Raw genomic sequence first — 17,495 nt, forward strand, 5'->3', positions numbered from 1 at the left:
TATGCAAGCATGCTTGAGCTAAAGTAACAGTGACAAACAATAATTGTGATTATTATGCCTCAAGTTGACATCTGTATAAGCCTTAAGCAAACAGAGCTATCTTAATTTTGAATGTTATGGATTATCATGATATTTCATTTCTGGATAAGAGACCTTTTTTTACGCCACATTTAACTACAATGTGCTTCTGTTGTCTCATCACGGTTTCCATCATTGTTCTGCGGACTCTGTTTCCCTTTCTTAACATTAGTCGTCTGGGTAACGGAGACTCCTGGCAGTCAGTCGCTATGTTATTACATGGAGAGCTGTTTGAATCAGACAGTGACAGAAACGGAGGGAAAGACAACGGAAGCCAGTTGGTGAGGAGGGGCTCTTGGATTGTAATAGGGGGGTCATTTTCTGTTGTTTTTGCCTCTGACTAAAAGGTCAGCACTTGCACGGCAAACGAGATAAATTGTATTCTGTTGTCATGGCAACACCCAAAAAATTGTAAGCGACGCCAAATGTGGCAAGAGAGATTTTAGTTCTTTGAATCTTTTCCCACATATTAGTACTGAACTTATAGGGTATTTTTTTCTTTTAGCCTTTTCTCACATTTATACTAAGAATCAAAATAACTATTTTCTTTCTTCTCATTATTTTGTTATCCTTGCTGTGTAGAAATATCACCCTTTTTCTCTATTCTCACCTAACCCTTCCAATCTCTCCAACATTGAAGTGAAGTTTGAGTTAAGCCTAAGTTGCATGTATTCATACGGGGAGTTGAGATGCGTACCTGCACAGGTGATGCAGGTTTTTGGATTGTCCAGGCCCATGGAGGCCTGGACAGGTATAGAGGAGCAGCTGCATCTTAAAGGGAGAGCAGGTGTGTCTTGCATGTTAAGAAAATGGAACATTCCATTGTGTTGCACGTAGTAAATGTATCATGAAGGATAACATTAGTTATATGCACTTATGACTTACGCGTCATTAAGTTGTATGGTGCCCTGATGCCACATTAGTCCTTTTTAAGGTGCGAGTACAGGCCCCTTTAATCTCGTTTCCACTGAGCGGTATGGTTTGGTTTAGAATGGTCTAGGTAATTCAGGTAAGCGTTTCCACCTAAAGTTGAACTGTCCCAGCTTATGCGGGGTTGCTAACAACAACAATGGAGGTCATCCAGCAGCTTATTTTTTCCGCTTGGCTTTTGGTACTTCGTACAAAAAAGGCATTTGACGTTACTTGAGAGAAGATTGCGGGCGGCAAAGAGGAATACAGCTGCTTTCTTCAAAACCCATCGAGACCACTGTTGTGATTTTGGGCTATAAGTATAAAATTGAGAATTTAATTGACTTTTTTGGCGCCATTTCTTAGCCAATCAACGGGTTTCAACAGTAAATCCGCCCTAACTGGTCCATTCCATTTTTCTATGAACCTGCAACCTATGGGGGCCCAAAAATGGTATTATTCGGTCCAGCTTAATGGGTCCATTTTATAATGGAAACGCTCAAAATACTGGACTGGACCGTACTGTGTTGCTCAGTGGACATGAGGCTTTACTGACCATGTGGTGTGCATGTGATTGTAAGTTCCTGTAGGATGCGCAAACAAACTATGCTCTGATTGTCGAATGTTCTCATTTCTAGCAGTCAGGCTGCACAGAAGGAGCACACACTTATCACTTAAACAGCACTAATGGGCTCCTTACGCAGTGGGTGCAAAAAATGAAAAATTTGTATGACCTGCCTGCATCTCACTTCTTCACTCTTACTTACCCTTAAGTTTAGCTTAAGTGCTTGCTACCACCTGTCACCTGCAGCATGCTTGTAGAAAGAATCTGTATGAACATTTTCTCTTTATTGGTTCACCGAGCGATCAAAAACCTTGATGTTTCCGCTTATTTTTCGTCTGCAGACAGCCTGTATCCAGCCTTAAGGCCATTTGTGATGAAGTTCTTAACTCTTTACTCTTGTTCACTTTTGGCCAGCAAACTCTTGATTTCTGCCCTTTCTAGCCCTCTTCTTGCTGATGCTAGGGGTTTTGATCTGTGTTTCTCTTTAACTTTAATGGTAATAATAATAACAGTACAGTGCAAAAATATGACAACTACAGTGCATTGTTTTTGTGTCGCTGTAACACAAACACTGTCTGTTTTTTCAGTTGATTGGAGATGATCATTTTTTGAATCAGTGGAAAGATTTCCTTTCGCTAAAGGTGACTCCCGAGGAGATGGCGAAAGATCCATCGGATTCTGGTCATGTCATGCCGTTCAGTCTCTCCTACGTTCGATGCGCATCTCTTACGCAGTATTCACATTCTATGTAAACAAACCTATTTTTAAAATATACTTTCAATCTCAAAATAGTTTCGACAAATGTTTGTCTGGACTAATTTCTCAAGAAGAAGCTGCTGTGAGACAACAGTCATTTTTGTCTCACAGCCCTGAATGCAAGAACAAATGTCTCACTTCTCGTTGAGTCTAAAGCAGCTTTTGCACAGCTGAGGCTGCAGACTCTTAGCACTTCACTTCCAGCAGAGAGGAGCAGCGGGACCAAAGACAAAAATAATTTAGATGCGAGGTAGTGCAAATGTAAACAGATTTATCCAGTAACCAAATTTAGGCCTTAACCAGGAGACTTAAGTACAAGCCGTGATGCATTTATGCCTGTTGGTCAATCTGAAAGGCCACATTCAAATGGAATGAATTCTCTGTGGAGTCTCTATATTGTCTTATGAGATGGTAAAAGGGACCAGACATTTTTATTGCTTGTATTTCTAATTTTCTTTTCAGTAATTTTATTAGATACTTTTTAAGAACCACTCCAAAGAGAATCCCGTTTTTTTGTTGTTGTTTTTTTAACATGTTCTTGTAGCATTGTCTTATGATGGAGGTCATATATAAAAAAAAATATTAGGCTTAAAATTGCTTTTCCAGACATTTCTTTGTTCAAATCGCTGTGAATCAGGAGCAGATGAAAAAATGCCGCTGGAAAAACCCTGTAGCTGTGATGGAGGTGCTACAACCGGCGGGCCGTAAATTCCCTGCTTTGCTCCATTTTGATCAGTACACTTGTAGACGACTAGATTCATGTATGTCGCCTGAGCTGGCATCTGACTGACGGCTGGATAGCTCCGAAATTGCTCGCCATCTCTGTTGCACTGGTAATGTTGGGTTAGGGGTGTGAGGGGCTGTAAGCCAGAAGGGGGGGAAGTGTAAACAAAGAGATGATGGGAAATTGGGGCAGGCTTACTCCACATCAACAGCCCCGCCTACAACTTGGAGGCAAATTTTTAATAAACTACTGCCACTGCAGAAACCATGTCCTAGAAAACTACGCAGAATTTTTTTGATTTTGGCTAAAAACAACATAATCATGATTAAAAGTCCTTTGGGGACCTTTTTACATGCTTTGATCACTGCTAAATTGTAAAGCTGCTGATCACATACAAGGAAAAACCTCATATCATATCGTGTCCCCTTGTTATCATTCATAAGCCATGTGACCACGCAGATAGACAATAAAGTTTGGGTATTTTAGCCCTGCCTACTTTTCAGTTTTAGCCAAACCTCGCAATTTTACTTCAAAAACTCGCTTTACCCCTTAAATCCCTGCTGTGTTTGTTGTCCCCCCCCCCCCCCAAAGCTGACTCAAAAGACGAGAAAAAAAATCAGACTGTCATTGTGTCCACTCTTCTGCTGAATATAAACAGATTGTAATCTCAAAGACAAACCATCTCTGATTAAAAGCTGCAAGGGTGAAGGACATTAGCAGGTGTCTAGCTCTGATGGGATAAAAAGCTCCTACCCCCAGCTGCCATCAGGTTAGACCAGTGTTTTTCAACCTTTTTTGAGCCATGGCACACTTTAACCTTGACAAAAATCCCGCGGCACACCAGCATCCAAAAAAATAGATAAATAAATAAAAAAGAAAAAGCTCAGTCTGTATTGATCTACAGCCGCTCTGCAATCTCACATGCATTTTTGTGGTAATTGTTGCAGAAAACGCTGGAAGCTGCAGCTGTTTTTTCTAAAAGATGTATTAAAAATTAAGTCAAAAGATTCAAAAACTGTTTGATGTGTGTTCGTTGTTTTAAGACGTTGAGAGGAGTGACTCATTGTGCGCTAAGACAGTCACTTTACTGCATCATGGGAGATGTAGTGCCCGTAATCCGCCGACCGCCGAAAGACCAGCGTCTTTGAGCTTCATGGTTTTGTTCACTTGTTCCAGTCTGAAACCAGATTATGTGGAAAGCTACACCGCTAAAGACGAGCTTTAGCTGGTATTTTTGAGAGACTTTTTTGCGCTAAATCGAAACAAGGAAGTGAATACTTTAACCACTTCTGATTGGTCAGACTGATGACATGTGATTAAGCCTTCAAGAATGATTGGTGGAGACAGTTAAAGGGGCGGGACTTGTCCTTACACAGTTATAGCTGCAGCTAAATCGCGGTTTCCCGTTATTCTTATCAAAATGTTTTTAATAGAATCATATAAACACAAAGAAAAAATAATTTTATGATATTAAATATTCTTAACTTCTCAGTGTTTTATCAGGGCCTGTTTGGATGAACAAAGAGCTGATTTCCTGGAGATGGTAATAATTGCTTTTAGATCAGTTAATGAGGGCAATTTCTCACGGCACACTTGACCATCTCCCACGGCACACTAGTGTGCCGTGGCACACTGGTTGAAAAACACTGGGTTAGACGACCCTCCGGGGGGTGGGGGCTGTGTTTGTGCACATTATTTAGCCCACTGCCTGTCAGGAAGTGTGTTAATATTGATTGCACGAAACGGACCGTTTCCCTTTGGTGCGTCACCCGATGTTGCTTTGTGATAAATACAATTTCCCAAAGGAAAAAAAATGTCAGTGTTTTAAAGATGCGAGTTAAAGTATATAATCTTTATAACAGGTGGACGCTCGTAATTTGCTGCAGCAGGCCACTTTCTGTTTGTGTTCTCAAGATAACAGAACATTTTTGCACAACTCTTCTCCCCATTAGCTTGGGCTCTCATCCTTTAACCTGAAACTCCTCTCTGTTTTCAGTTGATATCTTTTCTGTCCAGCTGGCCTGCACAGAGGCAGACTGGATCCCAACGATGCGGCACTCTTGGCAGCCATATCCTCTGGTTATTGAGCAGAGAGCAAAACAGGCCCTTCATGTGATTGATGAGGAAATGGGATTTTAATTCAGTTACTGAGCCATCACCCTGTGGCCATATCTGCATATCAGCCCTCTTTATTTGGAAACCAGCTTTGCTGGGAACAACATGGGACTTGAAAATAATTCTTCACTCTGCTGGCGGGGCTGCGCTGATGATCTTCTTGGTTGTTTTCCCTAAGTATTTTCTACCTTATTTGGCAGCTTTTAAAAAGTGGAAATCTACAGTAATCTTTCTATCAACATTTTTCATAGGAATTTTACAAAAGTCAGGATAAATGCATGCTAAATACGAGCGGTTACAGTAAAAAGATGCATCAAAAGCGAATAAAAGCTAGCATTTATTATTACAGTTGGTGTTGGTCACAGCCCCCGTTTCAAATCCAGCTGACAAAATGTACCTCAATCCAAAGCTCTTTTCTTAGCAGAGTCATCTTGGGGCTTTTTCTTCTTACTGCCTTTTACCAAGAATGCCCAAACAGTGCAAGCTTGAATGAATCTCCAGCTGCTTAACTTTCAATTAACCACTTCATTCCTCTTTCCAACAGTTTTCTTTGGATCCCCACTCTTGCCACAAATTGCATCACTTTTCTGCCTCATGTAACCTTGAGTTTCCCCATTTTTGTGTCTATCCATCCATTCTTTTCTCTTCCCTCCATCCATTCAGTCTTCTATCCTTCCTCCAGTGGGTCGAGCAGTTGTTGGCAGTTTGGATTCTGCCAAAATCACGAACGAGCTTTTACAGAGGAGTCAAAGATACATTTTCACTTTAGAACATTTTTGTTCGCAGTTTTTGACAAATTATTTTGTTTAAAACATATTTTCATATAATATGAAGATTGCAATGCCTGAACTTCTCCCTTCTTTCCTGCCATTTTTTACAGTTTAAATGTAAAACAATGTTTCTGTTTCACATATTTGTAGGGTAAGATGGTGAAAGGAATGGGAGGAGCCATGGATTTGGTGGCCAGTGCTGGGACCAAGGTGGTGGTCACCATGGAGCACTCAGCAAAGGTTTGAATACACACTGTTATACCATAGACAGAGGGAACTCTCGATTCTGATTGACTGCAGGATGTCTATTAAAAAGTAATAATGACAGTGATAATAAACCCCTAAAAGCCTGATTGTCTTGTATTATTGTGCTGGCATAAACGCCAGTTGTTATCCGGAAAAACAGAAACTTGGAACAGGTGGATATTTCCACCAATAAAAGCGATTTGCGGAAACTACTTGCAGACCTCGTTTCTTTGAAAAAAACCTTTGCTTCCTCATCTGGAAAAAAACAAGTGGTAAGAGGGGAACTTTCCCTCTGAAATGACGTTTAGCATATATACCACTTTCCTCAGCCCGCTGCAGGAAGTGCAGGCTCGATAGCCATTACCAGGACAACGTGTCACACCCCTTATGAATTAGTCCTCTAATAGAAAAAAAAAGAAACATGAAAAAAATAACAAGATTAAAGTACTAATATTTGAGTTTATATTTATTTATTTTGTAAGTGAGGATGACAATTCCCTCATGCGAAGTTCATTAATTTCTGATAATGGACACCTTGTTAGGCACTATCCCTTACGTATCTCACACTAACATATGTTTGATATGGAGCTATCAGTTAGAATAACTCTTTTTAGAAGCAACCTTAACCTATTAACTGGTTCTCCTCTTATCTGACTGGTAGATCTTTTTCTGTAGGTTTAAGTCCTCTTCTGCATCCCTCACTTCTGGTGTGCCACAAGGCTCAGTTTTGGGACCTTTATTGTTTATTTTATATCTGCTGCCTTTGCAGCGTATTTTAAGTTCCTTTAATGATATTTCTTATCACTTTCATGGTGATGATTTTCAGCTCTGTGTCTTTTAAACCCCATGATGATTTTAAAATACAGATTTTACGCAGGTTTCTGGATTCAGTCAAGTATTGGATGAATGATAATTTTCTCCAACTAAATGATGCCAAAACCGAGGTCCTAGTCTGTGCTCCGGACAGTTGCCTCCCACAGATAGTCCAGTGACTCGGTCCACTTGCTTCCTCTATCAAACCCTCTGTCAGACCCAGTTTTATCCCTTGACTCTCTCGTCGGGTCACTTGTTTGTTCTTGTTTTTATCATCTTAAAAACATTTCAAAACTGAGTCCAATTGTGTCTCGTTCTGAGATGGAGATGCTAATCCACGCTTTTATATCTTCTCGTCTTGATTATTGCACCTCCATTTTCACGTGTTTAAGCAAAAAATCTTTAGAACGGCTCAAGGTTGTCCAGAATGCTGCTCCAAGGCTTTTAACTAAATCATCTAAGTTTTCACACGTCACCCCGTTACTAATCCAGCTGCACTGGCTCCCTATCCGCTACCGAGTGCAGTTTAAAATCCTGGTATTAACATACACAGCTCTTAATATCCAAGCACTGGTCTACATAAAAGACCTTTTGCAGCCATACACTCCCAGCTTGTCCCTAAGGTCATGTGACCAGGGTCTGCTGGTTGTTAAGAGAACCCGGTTAAAAACTAAAGGTTACAGAACCTTTGCAGCAGTGGCTCCATCCCTCTGGAACTCCCTTCCTCTCGGCCTCAAATCTGCAGAGTCAGTGTTTTCTTTTAAAAAGCAGCTAAAAACCGATCTTTTAAAAACGTATTTTTCTTAATTATTTTATATTCTATGTTTTATTGTGTTTTACTATGTTTTACTGGGAAGCACTTTGTGTTTTTTATCTTGAAAGGTGCTATACAAATAAAGTTTATTATTATTATTATTATTATTATTATTATTATTATTATTGCGCATACTGAATAATGTTAAAACATATTCGGTTTTATTGATGTGTTCATCTTCACATTTACTTTTTTGCTACAAATAATAATGAAAGCAAATGCTTCAGCAGATTTAAAGCCAAACCTTTTATAATTTGTTGCTTAATGCTTCCTCACAAGATATGTTGACTCATCTTGATTAAGATTCTTTGCAGAAATCTACTCATTTGTCTTCAGTTAATTTGGATACAAGCTTAGAAATGAGCTTAGTGTTTTGGGGGGAAACGCTCGTTGGTCAGACTCATGTTCTCACTAAAGATGGATCACTCTAGAGGGGGCTTCCTGCGATGAAAGATTTGATCCAGCTGTGCTGCTTTAATTTTAGAAAAAGTCCAGACTGATGCGAAACAAGGGCATTGTAACATTCAGCATTCATAAAAGTGCTCTGCTTTCTGCTAATGGGACCCTGTCTGGCGCCCAGCTATGGTCCAGATGGTGCAGCAGGTGAACATAAATTTACTGCCCGAGTCCTGTTATCATTCATGATGGGCAAAAGGGGTGCCTGATTTATGGTCTGCCCTCTTCCAACAATGCTGCGGGCACTTTGACGTGTGCTTTTTCTCCAAAAGGTGACAAGAGAGAAAACTGACTTTCGCTCATGCAAAATAAATATTCTTTAGGCGGAATAATCACTGTAAATTTTCGATAGCCTTTTAAAAAATGATTCACAGATGTGACTAAGCAACCGGTTTAATTTAAACCAAACTCTCTCTTCTCTCAGGGGGGAAAACACAAGATCCTGGACAAATGCAGCTTGCCTTTGACGGGGAAACAGTGTGTTGATCGGATCATCACTGAAAAGGTGCCTTTGTTTTTTCACTTCTATCCATGGCTTTTGAAAATGTGTACTAGTTAACTTGAAGGGAAATGAAAGTCGAAAAGTGGAGGATCCACTGGCCATCCTTTTTTTCCTCTTGTTTTCTCAAAATAGTACATAAATAATTTAGGTTGAGGTTTATTTAATTTATTTACATGTAAATTGTTGGGGAAAATAAACCAAGCAATGCCCACGAAAGGGACCCAGTGTTGTAGTGAGAACCACTTTAATGATTCCTTAATATTGCATTAAAAATGTTGTGGCAACGATTTTTGATCGTGGCAACAAGATTTCTGACCAATCCTGTTATTCATTGGTGATTGTTTCCAAAGTGAGAAACTTCAAAATCCAGGTAGTGAAGAGCACAATCTTTCTGTTTAGAAACTGCAGCAGTAGCCAAAACGAGAAAGGCGAAAATGCATTTCCAAGACCTCATCAGACGAGACGAGCCTAAAGCGTTAGTCATAACTGCTCTTATACGGGTAGAAATGGGCTGTCTGCAGCTGAAAATGGGCAAACCTGCAGGTGACCCACAGAAAATCTCAAGGTTTCTAGACCCCTCGCTGAGCTCATGGAGCTCTGCTAACATCCTGCAGATGATGGGTCGTAGCAAACACTTAACTAACACGTCAGGGTAAGTAAGAGTGAATTACCGAATTTTCACGACCATAGGGCGCACTGGATTATAGGGCGCAGGTTCAGTTATTGGTGCTTTTTCTGTATTCAACACATACAAAAGACACACAAGGTTTTAGGGCGTGGGCAGGTTTCTCATGTTCTTCCATGTAGCTGATAACTTGCAGTTTAAACTGTGCTTCATAAGCGTGTCTCTTTGCAGGTGGCATTTTCAGAGTTGTCAAAACGATGTCGTTCTGCATAATGCATATGCCTGACCTTTGTACTATTTAGGGGTGTGTCTTCTTCCACTCCCACACTTCCCTCCTTACTGTTCTCATGCTGTCCTCTCCTGCGTCCTCTTTACCGAAGTCACACAACAACACATTAGGCGCACCTTACATTAGTCTTACGAATACTTCAAAATACACTTACTACATGCACGACAAGGGTAAGTTCCATTTTCATGATGCCCCTTGAGGTGGTCGCATATACAAGTCACGAGGGAACTGCAAGAGACACATTTGTGGCTTCTCCTGTCTACGGCCCTCCATGGATCTACACAACCCAAAAAACTGCAGCAACTGTACAGGATCATGTGACTAAAGGCTGCTTCCTAAGAAATGTTGGAATTGTCATATTAGAAAGATCTTTAAGATACTTTGGAATTCCTACCTCTTGTGTATACAAAGCCACAGTCAAGGCTTTAAATTACATTGTTTGCCTCTCAAAAAAATCCAAAGAAAAAACGGATAAAGGTAAGGAGGTTGACAAAAAAAATAAAAAAATAAGACTCTTTATTGTCATTATGCATGGCACAATCAAATTTTGTTCAGGGGGTTTTGGCTTAAGACAGTAAGATGAATATAGAAGGCCTTAAGTATGAAGGCCCTGCCAGTCTCTGCTCGAACTGATAATAAAGTTATTTTATATTACAATGCCGTAGGTACTCTTACCGTCCATTTTCCAGCGTTTTGAATTAACTGAAATGAGAGAAGTTCTGCAACACCATAATAACTATGAGTTCAGGCATTCAAGTCCAGATAGAAAACAAATAAAACAGGTTTTGCTCATATTTAGTCAGACAGCAGAAGGTCTGAGGCTGCATGTCCTCAATCTGGTTCCATTCCGTGCTCCTTGCTGTTTGTCACCTTCTGTACTCACTTAGCTTTTGTTTGGTGATCTTTTAAATAAAGGTCACTAGCGCTCACAAAATCTAAAAGGAAGAGGAAAAAAGGTTGTGCCAAGTAACAGTAACTAGGGCAAGAATACAACATGTTCCTGAGGTTTGGAGGACAAGATATGACAACTAAGAGAGTAATTCTTTTGTTTTTGTTGACACACCTTCCACCAAAAATATTCAAGTTCTTTGTCATTTTGGAGGAATTTTTTTCAGCAACTCTAAAACAGCTATTTCTCTGTCAGTTACTGAAATGAGTAACTCCAAGGCTTGCAGAACAATAATACATAATTTTAAATCTTTTTTTTTTTATTCTTTATTTAATTCTTGTATTTTTTATTATTGCATTTTCCCTTCAGTTTGGAATTTTGCTGATGCTTTCATCCCCACCTCAGGGCCTTTCTTTGTACTGTTGATGCTTTGGCTGCTTTAGCCTTCCCTCTGAAGCTGCATTTTCTGGAGTGAAAACTGAGGTAGCCTGCAAACTCAGGTGAACTGTAAAGGCAGGTTAGTAACATCTAGTAGAAGCTGTAGTCCACAGGGTTTTCCTTTTTTTTTACACTCTTAGAAAAACATGTTTTTTGTGGGTGGTAAAAAATCAAACCTCACACACGTTGAGATATGTTGGAATTTTATATTGTATTAACTCAAAAGTGGTGTGAAAAGCCATCCAGCCCCCCCAGCTTATTTTTTAGTTGCATTTTTGAAAAGTTATTTTGTCTACATTAGACATGCATCACATATTTTCAGAGATTAGTTAACAACAATGCCCATGGGTTTGTAGTCTCTTACTGTTTTTCATTTTTAAAGCAGACACCACAGGGCAAATGGTACTCATAAGGCATCATTTAATCATTTGTAAACCTGGGTTAAAAGTCAAGAATAAAATAATCTGAACGCATAATCCAGAAAGAAGTTCCAGTTGCCAGCAGAGCTTTGTGCAGGCTCGGTTTTGTGTGTGCTCTGGTCGGTTCTGTTTCCTGTTGGTGGTTACTGCTCTCTAAAAACATGACTTATCAGTTGCAAAGTCAGCTCACACACACCCTCCATGCTCTTTCTCTTCTGTTCAGCTTTGGTTTATAGTCCATCATTTCAGCAAGCAGATTTTTGCCGGTATTTACAAAAGGTGAATCTGTTTTTAATGCTTTTGTAAGTTCTGGAAATACTCTCACAGATTCAACTTTGGCTGTGGTTCCTCACAGTTTTCTGGTCGAGATTTATGTGGTCAACATTTATGCCTTTACTGCTTTTTGCTTGTTCTTTTTTTACTAAATAATCCATCTCTTTTGACCTTAGAGTAGTTATTTTTTCACCTTAAAGCGAGTGAAATATCCTCCAGAGAAAGAAAAAATGTTGTCTAGCCAAAATTTTAAAAATGCAATTACGGTAAACTCCAGTTCCCAGAGCCCCACCCCTTCACATTTGGTAGTAGGCTGTGGGTGGGAGATAATTCAGGTTTAGAAATGTCCTGTACAGAGCACAAATTTGCAATGCTGGCAGTCAGGAGGTTAAATGTGTTTTGGCTTTTATTTTTTTATTTTTTTTATTTTTAGCTTTTTAAACACTGAAAAATATCTCTTCTACGCAATAAATGCCAATGTTTTTTCTTTGCTATCTAAATCAGCATTTTCCAACCTGAAATGAGATTTTCAATTTAAGAATCTCTAAACTGGATTTACATGCTTAGATCCTCCACTTATAAAGGTCATTTTATAGTTCGTTCTTGTCAATTCTCATTCTTTGTGAAGCTTTCAAATGAATAAAATAACCTTTCCCATCAATATTCATAATGTTATTTGTAAATAGTGTTTGGAGGTGTATTTAAAATACTAAAAGGTCCGTTTTGATTCACTTTGAACTAGAAGTCCCATTTCAGTTCATAAAAACAAGGCAGCATGTGAAACTTCTAGCTTTGAATTCAGAAAATATTTCTATCTGTTTTAATAAGTGCAAACTGGTAGAAAATGCCCAGCTTTTAGTCTTTATCTCAGATCGTGACGTTGCTTTGGTTTATTTCCTCAAACGCTATTTATGAGTTTCGCATAATGAGGGATAACAGATGGTGATTTCATTTAACTATTATTTAGCATAATCACTTGTGCAACTGGACTGAGAGGTGACTATTGCTAAGCAACATGAACAATGGAAATATTCTGCTAATGTTACAGTCCTCACTCTAGGCGGTATGAGAAAAATCCACGCAGCATTCATGGCTCTAATTTATTCATTTTATGCATTTATTGTGTGGAGTCTAGAAGGCATATGTCTTCGCAGAACTTTATTGTTAAAAATGTTCATTAGGGAAAATTTTCCTTGATTTCTTTAATCTACAAAAAAACCACTTCATAATCCGAGGTTTTCTTTACTTTGATTATACAATATGTTTTCAGAAAAAGCTTTATAAATGAAAATGATTTACTTTTATTTCAAGGAATACTGCTTATTGCTTAATTATATTGAAATGGACTGGTTCATATTTGAATGTCTTCTAACTATTTTCTTTTTTAAAAAAACACACGCATATTAATGGAGAAAAAAATGAAAAAATATACTGCTATGTAGACTTTAGAGCTCATGTGTCAAAGTCAAGGCCAGGGGGCCAAATGTGGCCCACCATGTCATTTTATGTGGCCCCCAGAACATAAAAGTTTTTCATTTCTTAAAATAATAAATAAAAATTGGTGTGTATTTATTCATATCTAGGGGGAATTGGACTTGAAATATCGGATCGGGCAACTAGACATTAGGACTTAAACACTGTCAATATAACCTAACCTGACAGAATCAAACTGAAAAGGATTTATGCTAGAGGAACGAGCAAACTTATGTTTTCTATGCAACTGTAATTGTCACTTTAAAAAGTTATAATAAATAAATGAGTAATGTAACTTTAAGGAATGGTTGCGTTTATTTTTCATTACATTTAGTTACATGTATAAGTTATATCTGGCCCTTTGAGGACAACCACTAAATGCTGATGTGGCCCTCGGTGAAAATGAGTTTGACACCCCTGTTTTATAGCCAAATACATTTGTTAGAACAAACTTAAAAAGTAACCATAACGTGACTATGTCACTGATAAACCACTCCAAATGGACTATAGGGGCAGGAGATGTTTCATGTGTCGAACAACAAACTGAGCAGAAAGTCAGCGCATCAACTTTGGAAAAATTCAGGATTAAACTGAACTTCCTTTTACAAGATCTTCCCCTCTTTAGTTGTCTTATGTTTTATTGATTGTTTTTTTCTGTGTGGAAAATTTTCATCTTTGACTAGAAAAAGGCTTCTTTAGTTCTCTTAAAACAAAAGTACAACATTTGAATGGACCATAAAGTGTAAAAGTGCTCTGTTAACAAGACTCTTTGTGTCTCTTTTTTTAGCATTAATTTCTCCTGTCTTTGCATTTCTCAGTGTTGATCAAAGCTCATTCTTACCTGAAGAATTGCTACAGCTTTTCAATCTGTAGTCAGCTTTAAAACTGTTGATAACAGCTTTTGGGCTAACTCCCAACAGTACCAAATTGGAAACAGCACTGCAAACATTTCATAAGCCCAAAATTGCTTATCCTGAACCCTTGATGGTCGCTGATGATTCAAATTTTTGCTCCAGAACATTTCCTAAATGATGGCAGAAAATGGGAACTTTTTTTGTCAAACTTGATGAGCACAGCTTGTAATGACAAAGACAGAAGACTTCTTAACTCTAGCCAAGAGGGATGGGAAATTGAGTGTAGTTTTCAAAACAAACATTACATTTAAAACAGATAGTTGTGATGGGAAAAATGGAATGCCTCAAACTGTCCCTGCTTCTCATTTCTATGATTGAAGCTCATTGTGATGTTTCAATTTGTCTTTTTTCCCAAGACAAATACTATTTTTGTCAAACAATACACAATATAGATCATATTAAGCTTCTGACAGACTTTCTCTTCATTTAGTAATATTTTCAGATTTGGAAAAGAAATAATTTAATGTTTAAAAATCTAGTCATCTCAGCAGGCGTTGGAGAATGCTAATTTTGTAATTTCACATAATGACAACAATGCCAATTATAATTGTAGCAGAAAAATTAAATTCTTTTGTAAATTTTTCCACAAAACTTCTTAGAATTTTAATTATTTCATTTGAAAAAAATACACCGTCAAAACAACCCTTAGCATTTTTTTAAAAATCAAGCAGGTTCCAAATGGGTTTTCTTGCTGCGTGATTTCTTGTTTAGCTGAGCATTAAACATGAAAATTGCATCTTCAGGTTAGTCAAGATTTAATAGAAACAGACGAATAGCTTTCTTACGAGTAGTTTCAGAATGGTTTCACCCAAATCTCTCAATGGCAGGTTCACGTTGCGTGTTAAAGCAGAGTCGCACTGTGCCTTCGACACTGACATATGACAGCACTTTCCATAACTCCACACTATTCTCGCATTTTTTATCAAGAACTGCTGGCACATTTTGATAAAGCTCTAATTCTCCTTAATCACTGGTGACAAGCCTCACAATTAGAGATGCAGGACAGTGTCTATGTTATCCATAGACCCTTGTTCCCTGTGACATTCCATCTGTCTTGCTATATTGGAGTGAGAGATCTGCCTCCTGCCCTGTCACTGTGTGCTGTTCTAATGAGCTGAGAGTCCTGACAGGTTTTTCCTGAATGTAGTTATGGCTTTGCCTGTCAGCCCCTGCTGAGCACGGCAACACGGCCCAGCCTAAAAGAGTGTGCCCAGGCTGTCAGTCAAGTATTTTTGCATTGTTTGCATGAATTAAAAAAAAAACCACCAACGCTACACATTTTGTGGAAAAAAATAAAAAAGGGGTTATAACTAATTTTTCATACAAAATATTCTGGATCTTTTATTATTTTCCTCTTTAAATATAACTATAAAGCCCTATTTTAGGAACCTATAAAACAAGTGGTAAGTATTACTGTGTAGCTGCCTGCTTCAAAACAAGTGTTTGCTACTTGCAAACCAAAATCATCTTTGAAAAGAAAAAAAACGGGAAAATTGGCAGACAAGCATCTTTCCAGTACCCAATGACAATTGGAAAACAGGAATAAACAACACGCTGAACTGGACCAAGTGAGTGTGACGTCACTCACAGAAAATGGCCTGCTTTGTGCTCCAATGAAATTAAGTCAATTCAGTTGCCATTATTTTAGACATATGCGATATATCTGCCATGTTGGAGCCAGGTGATGTCAGTAGGCAATGATTGGTTCAAGTCGGCCTGAGTCATCGTTTTTATGGTATCCACTCTTGCCCATCAGGAGGGAACTTGAAGGTCCACACCCCTACCACCTGAAAGCGGACTTAGGAGAATCTATCAATTATTTTGGATGTTCAAAAGGAGACCACATACTTTAATTACAAAAAATCTGTTTGAATGGGGACCTGGCCACAGACAAGATGGTGCCCAGACATCATTAAGCGGAATTGGAAATTCCATGTTTTCTGAATTGTACCACCTTTTATTAAAACTTTTTAATGTGAATGGTTGAGCGTGCAAGATGAGCTTAACATGGGGCAAAAAGGGTAATCGTTGCATTACTTTCAAAATTGGTATTAACAAAAGTATCAGCTTCATATTTCCTTTAACATCAACCGTTGAGATGATCAACGTGAGTCAGCTTATTGTGTCGGAGAAAAGTGGCTTTGCGCTGGTATTCAATACTTTTTATTAGTAATGTGCTGCATATCGGCGAAAAGTTTCTCTGTAAATCAGCTGATTTACACTGATTGTGTAAGGAGTTACAGTATGTCAAAGGGCATAGTAGGTTTTATGGCAAGGGACATAGGTTTTGACAGAAACAGCTCCGGTGTTAAAGGTTTTAGGTTTAAAACAGGAGAAAAAAACTGTACTGTTAAGGTCACCACTTAAAAAAAATTTGTATCCATCAAAACAGGGACTTCTGGTCTAGGACCAGTTCTGGATAGTTGTGGTGGGTGCCTTCTTGTTTGCAGCCAGGTCTTTGTCTGATTGGCCAGTTTATAACTTGACTAACTTGCTCTACAGAAAAAAAATATGCAACAAATTAGGATTCACAAGAACATGTGAAAAACTGTAGCAGAGCAAGAATGGTTGTGACAAATATGTTTATTTCCCAATAGAAGTCAGCTGGTACTTCTTGTTTGGAACGCCAGAGGGGAGGAGTCACTAAGTCCAGTTCTCATTCACAGTCAGTGGGTGAAACATGGCAGGGGGTGTGGGGGCATTTTACAGCACACCACCAGTTCTCGAAATGAGAGTGTCCCTCCCGTCCTTTAATAGTTAGAAAGTGAGAGCTAAAATGAGATTCAGTAGTATAGTTGTTCTATCCAGTCTAGCATGTGATGCTCCCCAGTCCAACTCCAGCAGCATATGTAATCGTTGACTCGGGGGTCACTGAAGGCAGCCTTAATATTAAGGTGTTAGGAAAAAGGAGTATTTTAAGGCTAATCTGGAAATTGTTAAGGAAAAGGCTTAAGAATCTGAGAATGAGGAGCTCTGCTTAGAAAATAGGATGTTAGATGATCTTTAACGGCAATCTCTGCATATTTGTCCTTGTTGATCAAAAAAAAAGAGAAAAGGCATTTTTTTATTATATAGAGGGACATTTCTTCCTGAATCCCATGGACCACTCCCCGCTTAACCTTCCACTTCCTGGTGTGTTAGTCTAACGCTTCTCAGATTATGGGACTAGACGCAATAATCAGAATTCGTCTCAGGGAGCCCAAGGTATGTAAATGAAAACAAGACAGCGATGAAAGTAAAATGCAATCGATTGTATTAACAGAAAATAGACATTTAAACAATACAAAAAAAAAAAAAAAAAAGGAACCGGGATATGGGTCTGAGTCTTATTGAATGGTTTCCAAAAGTCTATTGGTTGGGATGTAGTTGAGGTTTGCTGCAGCTGAGGAGTTATTGAGGGTGGAAGTATCAGGATCTCAGATTTGGG

At 38.6% G+C, this 17,495-nt stretch overlaps 1 protein-coding gene across 1 annotated transcript in view; it reads left to right on the forward strand.

The window, feature by feature from the left end:
• The window catches only part of oxct1 (3-oxoacid CoA-transferase 1), a 45,687-nt gene that overhangs the window by 25,543 nt on the left and 2,649 nt on the right, over positions 1–17,495 (forward strand). Inside the window, exons 14-15 of the mRNA XM_004072221.4 lie at positions 6,068–6,157; positions 8,671–8,751. Coding sequence (XP_004072269.1) covers positions 6,068–6,157; positions 8,671–8,751 — 171 coding nt within the window. The remainder of the gene's footprint in view (positions 1–6,067; positions 6,158–8,670; positions 8,752–17,495) is intronic.

The sequence above is a fragment of the Oryzias latipes genome, chromosome 9 (assembly GCF_002234675.1).
Source record: "Oryzias latipes chromosome 9, ASM223467v1".
Classification (NCBI taxonomy): Eukaryota; Metazoa; Chordata; class Actinopteri; order Beloniformes; family Adrianichthyidae; genus Oryzias; species Oryzias latipes.